The sequence below is a fragment of the Impatiens glandulifera genome, chromosome 1 (assembly GCF_907164915.1).
Source record: "Impatiens glandulifera chromosome 1, dImpGla2.1, whole genome shotgun sequence".
NCBI lineage: Eukaryota > Viridiplantae > Streptophyta > Magnoliopsida > Ericales > Balsaminaceae > Impatiens > Impatiens glandulifera.
Window position 1 is genome coordinate 161,774,045 of NC_061862.1, and position 15,700 is coordinate 161,789,744.

At 28.5% G+C, this 15,700-nt stretch overlaps 1 protein-coding gene and 1 non-coding gene across 4 annotated transcripts; both read left to right on the top strand.

Moving 5' to 3' along the window:
- The first annotated feature begins 418 nt into the window (after nucleotides 1-418).
- TRNAT-CGU lies at nucleotides 419-490 on the top strand. The gene has a single exon. It is a non-coding gene; the product is annotated as a tRNA-Thr (tRNA).
- An 11,325-nt stretch (nucleotides 491-11,815) lies between these two features.
- On the top strand, nucleotides 11,816-15,623 carry LOC124920540 (inactive protein kinase SELMODRAFT_444075-like). Of its 3 annotated transcripts, none has more exons than XM_047461042.1 (9): nucleotides 11,816-11,902; nucleotides 12,271-13,066; nucleotides 13,137-13,231; nucleotides 13,305-14,365; nucleotides 14,428-14,588; nucleotides 14,665-14,741; nucleotides 14,825-14,972; nucleotides 15,047-15,196; nucleotides 15,276-15,623. In XM_047461042.1, the coding sequence occupies exons 2-9, from the start codon at nucleotides 12,776-12,778 to the stop codon at nucleotides 15,483-15,485; spliced, it is 2,193 nt and encodes a 730-aa protein (XP_047316998.1). In that variant the 5' UTR covers nucleotides 11,816-11,902; nucleotides 12,271-12,775; the 3' UTR covers nucleotides 15,486-15,623. The 3 variants fall into 3 exon arrangements, with proteins under 3 accessions (XP_047316998.1, XP_047316997.1, XP_047316999.1); XM_047461041.1 differs by lacking the exon at nucleotides 11,816-11,902 and adding an exon at nucleotides 11,946-11,981; XM_047461043.1 differs by lacking the exon at nucleotides 11,816-11,902 and adding an exon at nucleotides 12,048-12,117.
- Nucleotides 15,624-15,700: the final 77 nt, after the last annotated feature.

The following is a 15,700-nucleotide window of genomic DNA, read 5'->3' on the forward strand; positions in this document are numbered from 1 at the left end:
GTAACAAAGTGGTATTGCGCTCGCTTCGTAAGCGAAAAGTCGTGAGTTCGATCATCACTGGGGACTTTGAGGTGGATTGGAGTGGGGAATGCGTTTATCACGTTTGCCTTAATTTGAAAAAAAAATACTAGCATCCTTGCTTCGCGTGGTATGAAAATTCCTCAGGAGCACTGTTATACCATATTTAAAAAAAAAAATTATTTTATAAAATTATATAAATGAAAATTTTAATATTATATATATCCGAATTGAATTTGAGCAATATTTTTTATTACTTCAAAACTATTATTTTAATATCTAATTGGAGAATCAAGGTGGAAACACAAATATCATCTCAGTCTTATCCCTGATCAAACAAGGAATGGTACAAAAACTGCAAGACGAATTATAATTGTCGTCCCTAATAATTGACCAAAAAGCCTCCGTAGCATAGTGGTATTGCGTTCGCTTCGTAAGCGAAAGGTCGTGAGTTCGATCCTCACCGTGGGCTTTAATTTAAGTGTTATTTTTCTCACTAAAATAGCTCTAAGTGTTCATAATTATTAAAGGGCTTATTTGATTAATGCATAGGTTATTGAGATAAAACTTAATTTTTATTCCAAAACCCAACTACAACATAATCCATCTATTTATCTCTTAAAATACTAAAATTATCCCTTACTTTTTTTTAATATAAATTAATTATTAAATAAAAATGTAGAGAGATAAAGGGTAATTTGATAAAAATAAAAAACAGTTTTTTCCATTTTTATTAAAAAAAACAAGAAAAAAAAGGGAAGAATGCCAATTTTATTATGAACCTATTCCATTACCTCGGCTGGATCAACATGAATGTTGAAGAGAAGGCGGAAGCAAATGCATCTCCAGGCTTTTCAACTAACTAGCCATGAGAGTTTACTTACAAAGAGTTTTGCTTATCAAGGCGGAAAGAAGCGAACATTTTATTTTCTTCTTAGAACGTAAGCTCTATTGTCACAATAAATGACTGGGCAGGGCAGATTGGGAAGTAAGGGACAACTTCTATTTGAACTAGAGTTTCTTGTATATTTACGTATATCACTGAACTAATTTTTGTTCGTACATACTACTATAGTTGAGTTTAATGTTCAACTATGTCACTGCTGGACAAAAACATCTAAACTCGTTAAGTTTTCTGTTAAATGATTACACATGTGATTGACATATCATTTTTTAAAATTAATATATAATATATATATATTTATTTTTATTCACTATTTTTAAATAATAAAACTTAATTTATATTTTTAAAGGCATTAATCAAACAAATTATAATTTTGAGGAGTATTAACAATAATTCACTTTTTTTTTTAATTAATATATTTTCAAATTTTATTTTTATTAACATTTCTAAATAATAAAATCCGTTAATAAAAATATATGTTAAAAATATATTTATTAAAAAAAATGAATTATTGTTAATTTCTCTCAAAATGTCTAAATTGTTTAGTTAATGACTCCGAAAATATAAAAGTTTTATTATTTAAAAATGATGAATAAAAATAAAATTATAATATATATTAATTTTTAAAAAAATGACATGTTAATCACACGTGTCATTGTTTAACGGAAAACTTAACAAATTTTGATGTTTTTATTAAACAGTGATATATATGAACATTAAACTCAACTACAGGGTATGAACAAACAAATATTAATTCAGTGATATACGTAAATATTCTGTTATAGTTCAATAATAAAATTAGAATTCTTCCTTAAAAAAAAAATTTAAAAAATAATACCTAAAACAACACCAATCTTTTTGTTAAACATAAACAATAACTTTTATTTTATTTTATAATTACAATAGATATAACTTTTTATAAGTAAAAGATTAATTAAAAAAAATGTATTAAAATAATAATTTTAATTATTTTCTAACACTAAATAGCTTAAGTGATACCCTAACCAACACCATTCTTTTGTCAAACATAAACAAACAATAACTTTTATTTTATTTTATAATTACAATAGATATAACTTTTTATAAGTAAAAGATTAATAAAAAAAATGTATTAAAATAATAATTTTAATTATTTTAATTATTTTCTAAAACTAAATAGTTAAGTGATACCCTAAACAACACCATTCTTTTGTCAAACATAAACAAACAATAACTTTTATTTTATTTTATAATTACAATAGATATAACATTTTTTTTAAGTAAAAGATTAATAAAAAATATATTAAAATAATAATTTTAATTATTTTTTCACTAAAATAGTTCAAATGACCCTAATAATTATTAAGAGACTTTACTAAAAAAAATTAAAAAATAATACCCAAAACAAAACTAATCTTTTATTAAACATAAACAAACAATAACTTATTTTATTTTATAAATACAATAGATATACCGTTTATTTTAAGTAAAAGATTAACAAAAAAAAAATTAAAATAATAATTTTATATAATTTTTATTTATCATATATATATATATATATATATATATATATATATATATATATATATATTTAGAGGTGAATTCATTTTAAATAGACAAGGGATTGTACTTATACAAGAGAACGATATTTTCGTCTTTCTTTATACTATCTCTTATCGAAAAACTTATTTTTAAACTTATTTTTGATGTAAATGTCATATCAAACAGTAATTCTTCTCCAATTAAAAAACTCATTCTCAAATTCAAAAGAATATTCTTATAATATTCTTTCGTATCTGAACATTTATAATATTTTAATATCACTCATATATTTTACAATGTTATAAATTAAATCAACATATTTTAATATCACTTTAATATTTTAAATTTTATGATAAAATATTTATAAAAAATTATCAAAAATTCAAAAATTAAAATACATAAACTTAAAAATATTTTTTTTAACATTATTATAATTTTTCTGAATACTATTATAATATATTTTTTAGCATTATTATCAATTTTAAATATTATTATAAATAGTAAAAACACGTTTTGGGTTTGCTTTTAGATATTGGTTGGAAAAAGAATGTGGTTTGATTTTGAGTTTGGGTATCAGTTGGAGAAGAGATGCTCTCAATTTCCCCCAATTTCTCTCTCGATTTGTCGTCGTCATCGTCGCGGCTCGCGGGCAAAACCAATCGGTCTTCCTTCCACTCGCAAGATCAAGAAGTCGAGATGCATAAATTAGATACATGTGTTTTCTTGAAAATTAGATCACGCGGTCCCCCATCCTGATGCGAGCGAACTTCAGAAATGTTAGAAGACCGCTTGAACTCTTGCATTTTGATTTTGTTTTTCTCTGATCTTCGATTGCTTGGTGTTACTTTTTACTTTGTTTTGGATGGTAAATTTAACTTCATTACATGTTTCTTTCTAGGATTAGAAAAGCAGGGAAGGCTGATTTAGTTTTCACTTATAATATTTTGAGTACCACCTGTATAATTCTCTTTTTCAAGGAATATTTAACTTACTTTGCTCCTTGTTATAATGATGTAGCATTAATTACTGATGCTTATCCATATATTCTCATAATCATAAATAAAGAAGAAATTGTTCATTATATATATATATGTTTTCAAAAAAAATTATCTATTAATCCTTGTGAGTTCAAATTGTCTTCATCTTTCTGTTTAATTTTGTCAAAGTGTGAATTAATTATCTTCATGTTTGACTTGTTGAATAATGGAATTTTGTGGGTTCAACCCTAAACCCTCTCAAGTCCAAACTCTTTCCACTCGAGCTACTTACCATACCATTATCTATTAGGCCTATTTGTTATTGTCCACACGGATATATATTATTCTTTTTTTACATTATTCCAGTTCTTTCTTTCATGAACTCATTCTCCTCTTAGCATATGCCTCAAGACTTGCTTTACGAACTTTTATCTTTAAATTGCTATCTAATCAAAATAGATTTATTTATTGGTTCTAACAAATTTATTAATTCATCTTGATGGTTGCATTTTGTTAGGGCTGTTCCTTAATTGGCGTAAATATCTTAGCTTGAAAGAGAGTGTAGAAGGTACGTACCCTTTCTGCTATTATTATTATTATATAAATATATGGTCAATGTGAGGATTGAGGTAATTTATTGTTTTTGTCTCTTATATCTTTACATTGAATCGAGGCAAACATATGAGATTACTCTACATCTTAACATGATGTTTTGTGTTAAAGGTTATTTATTATTTAACAGTCAGTCATGTTTAGCATTAATGTCCTGAACCATTTTAATTAACTCTTTTGAACTAATTTGCAATTAATTTAGAGTTACTGGTTTTAGACTATAATTAATCTATCAGCCAATCATGTCAATAACTATTTTTGTATAAATGAAAAATAATAGTCATTCATTGACATATTAAAAAAACAAAAATCTCTAAAAGCCCATATTTAGTGCTAGATAGAGTACTGTTAAACTTTATGGACTAACTTAGAGATAAAAATTCTAAGCCTTTATTGCCAAATTAGATGTTTGGCAAGAAAATAATATAACTAGGAGATTATTTGGTAATGGAATGTTGTCAATTATTTGAAATTATTTGTTTGTCAAGTAGATGTAGAAAAGATATGCAAACTCTTGTGTTCACTAAGATATCATATTTGGTAACTTTAAAATAAAATATTGGAGATGTTATTTATAATGCAAGTAGTCTCTAAGTTCTTAGGTGATATATTAAATAATTTTTATTTTTTTTAAGTGTGTATTCATGAAAACTATGCTCATTGTGTAGAATCTGCAAATTAACATCACATTATAAAGTAAAATTAATTAACATTACATAAATTAGACCGAGTTTACATGACATTGAAGTGAAAAAATTCTTTGGATTCTACGTTTGTGTTGTTTTCTATTCTTCACATTTAGAATATGGCCAAATAAATTAGTTCGCATTGTAGGCAGAATTTTTCTGAACATGGTGGTGTGGTCACTGATAATGTATCATTGGAAAAAAAATTAAGAAAACATTATATTGAGAGTTATAAGAAAACCTTATAATGACTATTAAGAGTTTAGAAATGTTACATTAAGTCCAAATTAGTTGTAAATATTAAGTCCACAAGTATTTTTTTTCTTTACTTATTTTGGCTTGTTCAAAGTGAAGACCTGCTTCTTAAAAAGTTGTCAAATACTGAGAGCGAGAGCCAATGGTAGCATTTGAATCTTACTCTTAGAGTGTTGTCTGATATGGCTATTTCGAGTTTTGGTTTTGCTCTTCTCGAAAATTCTATCCACTAATTCAAGAGGTATTCTTTTCCAACCTCTGCCGGTGGTATTAATTCCTTCTTCAATCTACGCAGGGCAGGTGATGTTTCTTTTCCACCATATGCATTTAGAGAGATTTGTCCAACATTTGTAGCTAATCTTCTATCTACATGAGGTGTCCCTTCTGAATGGGGTGTTTTAAAGGTTGTCTTTGTGAGGATTTTTTTTGGAGGGCATTATTTAAAAATTTATTTGTGTTAATGGTCTTAGATAAGACATATCTTAGTTGCATTAATGTTTTGTGCTTGTGTTATGTTGTTAATTATATCCACTAACTATTGTGTGACATCTTTAATCTTACAATGACAATTTGATTTGTAAGATGAATACAACTGCAATCATAAAAGTTATTACATGCACGGACTCTTCTTTCTATGGCTATTTCAAATCCTCCTCCTCTCACTTTCATGATGATCCTCTCTTTTTAACTTATTGTCATTCCTGCATAACAATATTAGAAATTGTTTTGAAATTGTTAATAAGTAGATAACAATAAATTTGAGGGTTATGATAACAATTAACACCATTAAATATATTTAATTTATTAATTATTTTTTCTCAAATCATTGTTTAAACAATTAACAAATTAATTATTATAATTTAATTGTTTAGATCAAATTTTATTTTAATTCATTTTTGATTTATTTATAAATTTTGTTTGATTTTATCTATTCAATTTTTATTTATTAATGAAATTTATGAATTAACTGGGAAATAATATTTTGGAAAAATTTTTAAGACTTAGTTTGGATGCAGACAGCGCCGTGCTTTGTTGGGTATTTTTTCCGCCCCAGGTGACACGAAACCAAATAGAGGTACTAGTATTCACCTCCTTTAATTAAAATATTTTACAAATGTAGTATAATATTATAAAAAATGATCAAATCAAAATTTTATTTTTATTATAAAATTTAAATATATATATATATATATATATATATATATATATATCATTTTTAATCATATATTTTTTTTTTAATAAAATACTCCAAATTTTGAGGGCAGTTTAATTTGCAAACTAAGCGATATAAATATTTATTTATTTTCGCATATTATTCAAATTAACCACACCATTCATTCGACCTAATAATTTGAACAATTTAAAATTAATCATCATTTTATATTAAATAAATATACAAGAATGCTTTGAATTAGGTATCTAGACTAGGGCTGCAAATGAGCCGAGCCGAGCTCAAGCTTGTTGAAGCTCGAACTCGACTCGATTAAGTATTTATTAGCTCGACTCGTACTCGAGTTCGAACGAGCTTATAAACTTGAGCTCGAGTTCGACTCGACTATATTACCTACAAACTCGGCTCGACTCGGAAGCTTGAACAAAAATATAATTTTCAAGCTCAAATTCGAGCTCGAACTCGATTCAAGCTCGAACTCGAACTCGATTCGAGCTCGAACCAAATTTATTTATAAAATTAAAATATCAAACTTTCATACATATTAATAATTTAAAACATGATATTTTAAAATTAAAATATGAAACAATCATAACTATTCAAAATTCTAAAACATAATAATTCAAAACATTATTAAATCACCATTACTAATCAAAATTTTAAAACATAAAATTCAAAAATTAAAGTACAAAACTATAAAAATTGTTTGAACATTCAATATATTAATCTTTTTAACTCAGGTTCTTCAATTATAGCACACTTACAACTACTTGTATATATGGAATAATATGAAATGTTTAATCTTAAAAATAATTAATATAAAAAATAAATTTTAAAACAAATAACTAAAATTTAACTTACGTTAAGAAGTAGATACTGTAACCATGGATATGTATGTAACATAAGAATATAAGAATTTAATAATGAAAACTTACTTTAGTTTTCTTACTCTTAGATATTAATTATTATATATATTTGAATTATAGGAAGAATCTAATTTATAACAGCAATTTATTTTTATTTTTTATATATTATAATATATATTATTAATCTTATAAATTATTTTTTCTCTAAACATATTATATAGAGGAGTGATAGAGTGAGGGAATTTGGTGAGGGAATTTAGTGAGGGAATGACGTGCCATCACCTTCATTGATTGGAAAATGTAAAAGTGGGAGGAAAGAGAGAAAAGAAAGAAATTATTTGATTTTTTCATCGAATAAGATTATGCCACGTCATTCCCTGACCAAATTCCTTTACCAAATTTCCTCACTTAATCATGTTTATTATATATAATATTGAAAGAGATAAAAGAAATGTTAATATATTTTATATAATAAAAGTATAATATAAGGAGAAAAAAAAGTTAATATATTTATTATATATAATACGGAGAGAAAAAAAAAGAATATATATATTATATATAAGAGAAATGATGAGGAGTGATAAAGTGAGGGAATTTGGTGAGGGAATTTGGTCAGGGAATGACGTGGCATAATCTTATTCGATGAAAAAATCAAATAATTTCTCTCTTTTCTCTCTTTCCTCCCACTTTTACATTTTCCAACCAATGATGATGGCACGTCATTCCCTCACCAAATTCCCCCACCAAATTTCCTCACTCTAACACTCCTCATCATTTCTCTTATATATAATATATATATATATTCTTTTTTTTTCTCTCCGTATTATATATAATAAATATATTAACTTTTTTTTCTCCTTATATTATACTTTTATTATATAAAATATATTAACATTTTTTTTATCTCTTTCAATATTATATATAATAAACATTTTTTATATATAATATATTAACTATTTTTATCCGCAAATACTAATTATTATATTCATAATATTTATTTTTATTATATATAATATATTAACTTTTTTTTTTATCTCTTTTCAATATAAAGTATAATATACTTTTATTATAAATAAAATATTAACTATTTTTATTTCTTTTTATAATAAACTAATTATTGTATCTTAATATTATTTTTATTGTATATAATATATTAAGTCTTATTTATCTCTTTCAATATTATATATAATATACTTTTATTATATATAATTTATTAAAAAAATTATTTCCAGCCTTTTTTTATAATCAGTCTTTTTTTATAACCAATCCGTGTTATTCTATATATTCATCCAGCTTATATATAGAATAATCAGTGTTATTCTATATATTCATCCAACCTATGTATAGAATAATCTAAGTCTAAGTTTATCCTAATACATAAAAAAAGATATATAAACATAAATTTCTTTTAATACATGAAAAAAGATGAACAACACTTACCTTACCACTGAGTTCACCAATAAAATAGTTTTTTCCTTTCTTTGTTGCTGGATTTCTTTAAGGTAAAAAAAATCAAAGTTAAATAAAAAGCAAAAACAATAGTTATTATAAAAGTGAAAATAAATTTCTCTTCTGAATGAAATCGATGTGAAGACGAAAAAAAGAAGAAAATGAATAGATGAAGAGAAAAATATGCGAAGACTAAAGAATAATAAGAGATTAAGAGCTAAAGAAATGGTGAAAAATGAATGAAGAAAAAATTAAGAATGAAAGAAGAGAAAATGAAGGAAGAATGAAAGAAGAGACGATTAAATGAAAAAGATTAGGTTAGATGAGAATGAAAGAAGAGGCGAGATTATATGAAGAAGAATAGGTTAGGTTAGATGAAGAGTCGTGGATATGTTAGAAATTAGGGTTTTACTTATGGATTGTGGGTCTTTATATGAGTTTTGAAGAGAAAGAGAGGGAAAAAATATTTTATTTGAGTTTTAATATTAAATTAAAAAAATAATATATTATATACTTAGGCTCGAAAAAGCTCGACAAGCCATCGAGCAAGCATTATATGAGCTCGAACTCGACTCGAATTTTAAACGAGCCGGCTCGAGCTCGGTCAAAGTCAAGCTCAAGCCGAGTTTTGATCGAGCGGCTCACGAGTAGCTTGACTCATTTACAGCCCTAATCTAGACACCTAAATATATCAATAAATCATTCATTACCTTAAAAGTTAAAATTAAGGATTCACATGTTATTTTACCAAAATGAAATACACATATATATTGTTAAGAATAAACTTTTTATATTTTTATATTTTATTGGCTCTAATATGGCTCTCAATATTAACTATGTAAAAATATATATATTAATATTTTGAGACTAATTTAGTCATAAATTGTAAATAAACAAAACATTGAAATGGAAATTTTTAAGGAAAATAAAATAAAAGAAGGCTGTAAAGTAAGTAGATGATGACATCCACTACCTAAAATTTGATGAAAGCCAATTAATATATAATTATTGTTTTCTATCATCATTACAATATCTTCTTTCCACACAAATTTGCATTTCCTCTAAACTATCAAGGAATAGATTGTTTTGATTCTTATATATTAAACGTCTTATAACTTTGCATGTTTAGTTGTTACTTTTTACCTAACAGGAAAATACGTTCGAATTTGATAATTAAATTAGTGACATAAATATTGTATTTATTTATTTATAAATATCACGTTTATAATAAGATCGTTTATAATAAGATGTGTTTATAATAAGTTAATATCATTTAAAATCATTAAGACAAAACTTTATTATATAAATTTAATAATAAATATGATACTCTCCCTAATGAATCACATTTTGTCAATTAAAAGTGTAGAATGTTTTAAGAGTGTTCAATTTAAAAAATTGATAAATCAAAATTATTTTTTCATTTATGTTCGAATATAACAAAAAAACAATTGTGACATTTCTTTTATTTTTTTTCAAAAATATTTATATTTTATAAATAGTAGAATAATCATTGTTCAATAAATAAAAAATAAAATAAAAATCTAAAGTAATAATAGATACTATAAACATTTAACGTTTATAGCTATATATTATAAATCAGACCAGACAAGCTTTGACCTTATTTTATTTTGAGGTCTGTTTTGAATCTCATTTTATTGGATTTTTTCATCTCTTGTCTTTTCACTTTATGTCTCTCTTTTCTTTTTTTTTCTTTTTTTCTAATTTAAATTTCACTCTAAATCTACCATAATACAATGTGGTTGTTTCTTTTGATAAGTGAATTTAGAGATTACCAATTTTATATAACTATTTGTTATTGGACTATTATTAGTTTTGTAATAAATGAATATATAGGTTAAAATAACAATCTCTTATAATAATAATAATAAGTCAAAACATAAAGCAAGCATGATTGCTTTATTATTATCACTTCAAAATTTGATTTAAAGGCATGAAAAGATTGGCAATTATTCTGACCAGAAATTCATGTGAATCATTCCTTCTCCTTTCCTTTTTTTTAAAAAAAATATTTTATTTTGTTTTTTCTTTGCTAATCAAATCACCCACAATTAAAAGTGTTTAATTCAAAAATGTGCTAACGGCCATAATGCCAGACAGATACAATAAGGTTCAAAATGTGTTACACAAATTTATATTTTTGTAATTTGAGTGTTTTTCTCAAAGAAAACTGGCATTGTTCGGATTTACTTTTTATTATTTAAATAATTTCAAAATGAATTTGAGACAAGTGGAGATTTTATTTTATTAAAATTTAAAGGTATTAAATATATAATAATAATTTAAAATACATGATATTTTAGTATTTTAATTAATAATGATGTGATATAATTTTGATAAATAAAAACAATAATGAAATAATATAATAATATTTGATTAGTTTCATAAATCTACCTATAAAAATTATTTACATCCTTACAAAAATACCATTGGGAATCATATCTTTTTTAATAAGAAATTAATTCTTAATAAATTAAAATCAAAGTTACATATAAAAAAAATAATTAGTAAATAATACAAGATTACAAGATAATATCTACAAAATTAAATTGTATAAACAATTTATAAAAATAAAATTAGATCCAAACAATCATATAATTTGTTGATAATAATTTAAAAACGAACTCATTTGAGTTCCTGAATGATAAGTGTTAAAGTAGAGTATGTCGAACGAAACAATAAAACGGTATTGGAAGAATCTTACCAAATATTATGAGCGTCAGTTAAAAATATCTTATCCGTGGGTTAGTAAAAAACGTCAAAAAATGTCATGTCAAATGAAAATATACCATCTACTTATATGACCGAAATAATGAGAAATGTATACAAATCATGGGATGATACATATAAGAGTTCATCGATTTTTTATTGAAAAAATGAAAAATAACTTCAGATCCAATTATTTCACCTTCTTTGTTACTAAAAAGAGGACGCACACAGACTCTAAAAAAATCATCAACACAATTGAAGGGTACGAGTAACAAACGACTCACAAACGATTGAGAGTATTATTCGGACTAAAAAAATTCGAAACGAAAAAAATATCCAACTAAATAAGATACCGAACAAAACAAAACGTAACATCAACTAAAATATGAGTGATGGAAAGAAAAACAAGACACTCTTCAATTAAAAAAAATTGATAAGAGGCGGAAAAAATTGACCTTAGAACTTGTGTAGATAAAAGTGAAGCATATATATATATTTAAATAGTTAGAAAATAATAATAAAACAAGAGGAGTTCAAAATTTGAAATCACATACTTTAGTGCAGAAGAGTACTAGTAATTAATGTATTTTGGCTGGCTGCTTTTTCTCCATTTTAAACTTCGAAAAATGCTTTGGGAGGCAGACCAGGCAGCCAGTAACAACATCGAACGACGTCGTCTGATGAATTTCTATACCGCCATTAATGGCGTCTTAAAGGTCTCGTCCGCCTTGTTCGCCTTCTTCTTCTTCTCCATTGAAGGAAGATAGATACATAGAGAGCTGCATTATTTCTTCTGTAAGAAACAATTTACTTTTGCATATTTAATAATGTCATCCATGAGATATCGATATTCTCACACTATAAATCTTAAGGTATTTGGAAGGAAGGAGGATGATCAGTAGTGCTTATTAATATTATGCTCCAGATTCGAGTAATTATCATTGATGGCGCTACTTCATTGTTATCTATCTATCTATCAGGGCATATTATTATTATTATTATCAATTTCGGCACTAGTATTCTCCTTTGCATATTCTTCTTTACAAATTCAGATTGAATAATAATCATCATCGGCTTCTTGCAGGTAGGTAGGTAACTGATGACTCGTGAGGGTTTTACACTGAAGTTGATGATGGACTTCACTTTGATGTCGCGTCCTTTCTGATGTTGATGTACAGATAATTTTGGATCTGAAAGAAAGACAGCTCATGCATTTTGGTTTTGGTAGATAGATGAATGCTGTTTGTTTGACTCTGCCTGCCTGCCTGCCATTTGATTTCACTCTTTTTCGGAGATGCTGTCCTTTTTTTCCCTGAAAGCATGTGCAAAACAGTTCTCTAAAGGGAAATTTACTGAACAAAATGGTGAACTTCCCTGACCTCATTTGAAGGCCACTATCCCCTTATGGGAATCTAACATCGAAATCACAGGAAGAACTGTTTCTTACAATCTTTTTCTTCACCACTCAGAACCCAATAGTTAGTGGACTTGGAGTAGTAGACATATTCATGATTCCTAGCCTTTGAATCTTCTTTCATATAAAGATTTGTAGAAAGAAAGAAAGAAAGAAAGAACACACCTAGATAGATATGGTGGAGAAGGCTGTTGTCGCCGTTAAGGCTTCCAAGGAGATTCCTAAAACTGCCCTTATTTGGGCTCTGACTCATGTTGTCCAGCCAGGAGACTGCATTACACTCCTTGTCGTCGTGCCTAGTCAAAATTCGGGTAAGAGGCTATGGGGCTTTCCTAGATTACCTGGAGATTGTGCCAATGGCAACAAAAGGTCTCATACTGGGACGGCCTCTGATCAGAAAGACGATCTTACAGATACCTGTTCCCAAATGATCCTTCAGCTTCATGATGTTTACAATCCTAACAAGGTAATGAAAGCCATGAAGTGAACCAACCAACTTTGTCTTCATCTCTGCTGATAAAACTATTCTGTTTCAGATAAATGTGAAGATAAAGATTGTTTCTGGATCACCTTGTGGAGTTGTTGCAGCTGAAGCCAAGAAAGAACAAGCTAATTGGGTCATATTAGACAAGTAATCAATCTTTTTTTACATATATTAATTTCGACTTGCAATTTATGACAAAGCTTGTGTTGTTCTTCTTCAGACATTTAAAGCAGGAGGAGAAGCGTTGCGTTGAAGAGCTGCAGTGCAATATCGCCACTATGAAGAAGCATTCTCAGCCGAAAGTTTTGAGACTGAATTTGGTTGGCACGCGATCAAACGAATCTAAAGCAGCCTGTATGTCACTATCATCTAATCTAGATGATAATAATAAGCAGCAACAGCAGCTGCAACAGCCCAAGAAGGAAAAGGAAAAGGAAAATGATCAGGATATGGATTCCATTCGATGCCCTGCTGTTACTCCAGTTAGTAGTCCAGAGTTATTTACAGCCACTGAGGCCGGGACATCCTCAGTTTCAAGCTCAGATCCAGGGACTTCACCTTTCTCTGTACTCGAAATAAGCAGTGGTGGTCACTTAAAGATAGAGGAGGAGGAGGTAGAAGCTTCAAGAACTAGTAAACACATTCAAGACTTTGAAGAAGATGATTCAGAGACAGAGACTGAGACTGAGAGCGAAAACTTAAGTCAAAGGTATCATCATCAGCCATGGATGGCAAGTATTCTGGCTTCTGCCCATCACGAGTCCTTTCATAACGTGACGACTAAAACCCTATTGGAGAAGTTCTCGAAACTAGAACATGATGCTGATTCTAGGCCAGCTTCTTTTCGAACTGATACAAATATGAGCAGCAATGGAAACATGAGAAACACAACCTACCTCTCTATAAATACTCCACTTGAGCCTCCTCCACTGTGTTCCGTATGCCAGCACAAGGCACCCTTATTTGGAAAGCCTCCAAGATGGTTTACGTATGCGGAGCTCGAGTTGGCTACAGGAGGATTTTCTCGAGATAATTTCCTGGCAGAAGGAGGATATGGTAATGTGCATAGGGGTATATTACCAAGTGGTCAGGTGGTTGCTGTTAAGCAGCATAAATTGGCTAGTTCTCAAGGTGATCAAGAATTTTGCGCAGAAGTTGAAGTGCTCAGTTGCGCTCAACATAGAAATGTCGTCATGTTAATTGGGTTTTGCATCGAGGAAGGAAGACGGTTGTTGGTTTACGAGTACATATGCAATGGATCATTGGATTCTCATTTATATGGTAATTCCTCAAAATTAATTGCATGTTACTCCTTTTAATCTAACTGGTGTATGTATAAATAGGTCGTCAACGAGAACCATTTGGGTGGTCTGCACGTCAAAAAATTGCAGTTGGAGCAGCCCGTGGATTGCGGTATCTTCACGAGGAATGCAGAGTCGGGTGCATTGTCCATCGAGATATGAGGCCAAACAACATCCTTATTACTCATGATTTCGAACCACTGGTATGCAATTTCATTCGCAATAATTTTTTTGAGGAATTCAAGAAACTGCCCCCTGTTCTTATTCTGAATCATGTAGGTTGGGGATTTTGGCTTGGCAAGATGGCAACCCGACGGTGATACAGCAGTGGAGACCAGAGTTATAGGAACATTTGGGTATGCACTTTCCCCTATAACGGCTAGTTTAGGCGGTTTTGGTGCAGTAAATCTTGAAATGAATGTATTTTTTTGAAATGCAGTTATTTGGCTCCAGAATATACACAAAGTGGACAGATTACAGAGAAAGCGGACGTATATTCTTTTGGAGTGGTTTTAGTGGAGCTAGTCACAGGAAGGAAAGCTGTGGATATTAACAGGCCAAGGGGTCAGCAATGCCTCACTGAATGGGTATACATATATATACTTTAATTATCAAGAAGAATGAAATTCACACCTTACTTTACTTACCCGTCCTTTGACAGGCCCGGCCATTGTTGGAAGAATACGCTATTGATGAACTAGTGGACCCGTGTCTGGTCAATAACTACGACGAACAAGAGGTGTATTACATGTTACATGCTGCATCTTTATGCATAAGACGTGATCCACAATCCAGGCCTCGAATGTCACAGGTAATTTATACATTTTCATTTGATCTTTGCTCATATAATATATAACTTGAAACTTATGGGTTTGGTCTGTTTGATAAAGGTGCTACGTATACTGGAGGGGGATGGAATTATGGATTCGGGTCGTATGGATGTAGGAAGTCTAAGTGGAAGAGTTAGACTAGACGACGATGCAGCAGCGACGATGGAAGGGGGTTTCAGTGGGAAGCTGCAAAAGCCATGGCAAATGGAAATTGGCAGGAGGATCGTATCATACAGGGATGATAACGACGAGGAGGAGGACTACAAGTGAAGCTTCTTTTTCCCTCCACTTATATGGAAACAAGGTTCTTGTACAGAGTAACAACAACAACAAGTCTGTATCTGTATTTGAACACATTTTGATACTTAACAAAATGCATTATTCCATACAAGGAAAGGTTATTAGTAATGTCTGTGTCTGTCTGTAAATTTCCTTATTTTCTCCAAAATCAAAAACATTAAAGAACACACACCTTAATTGAACAA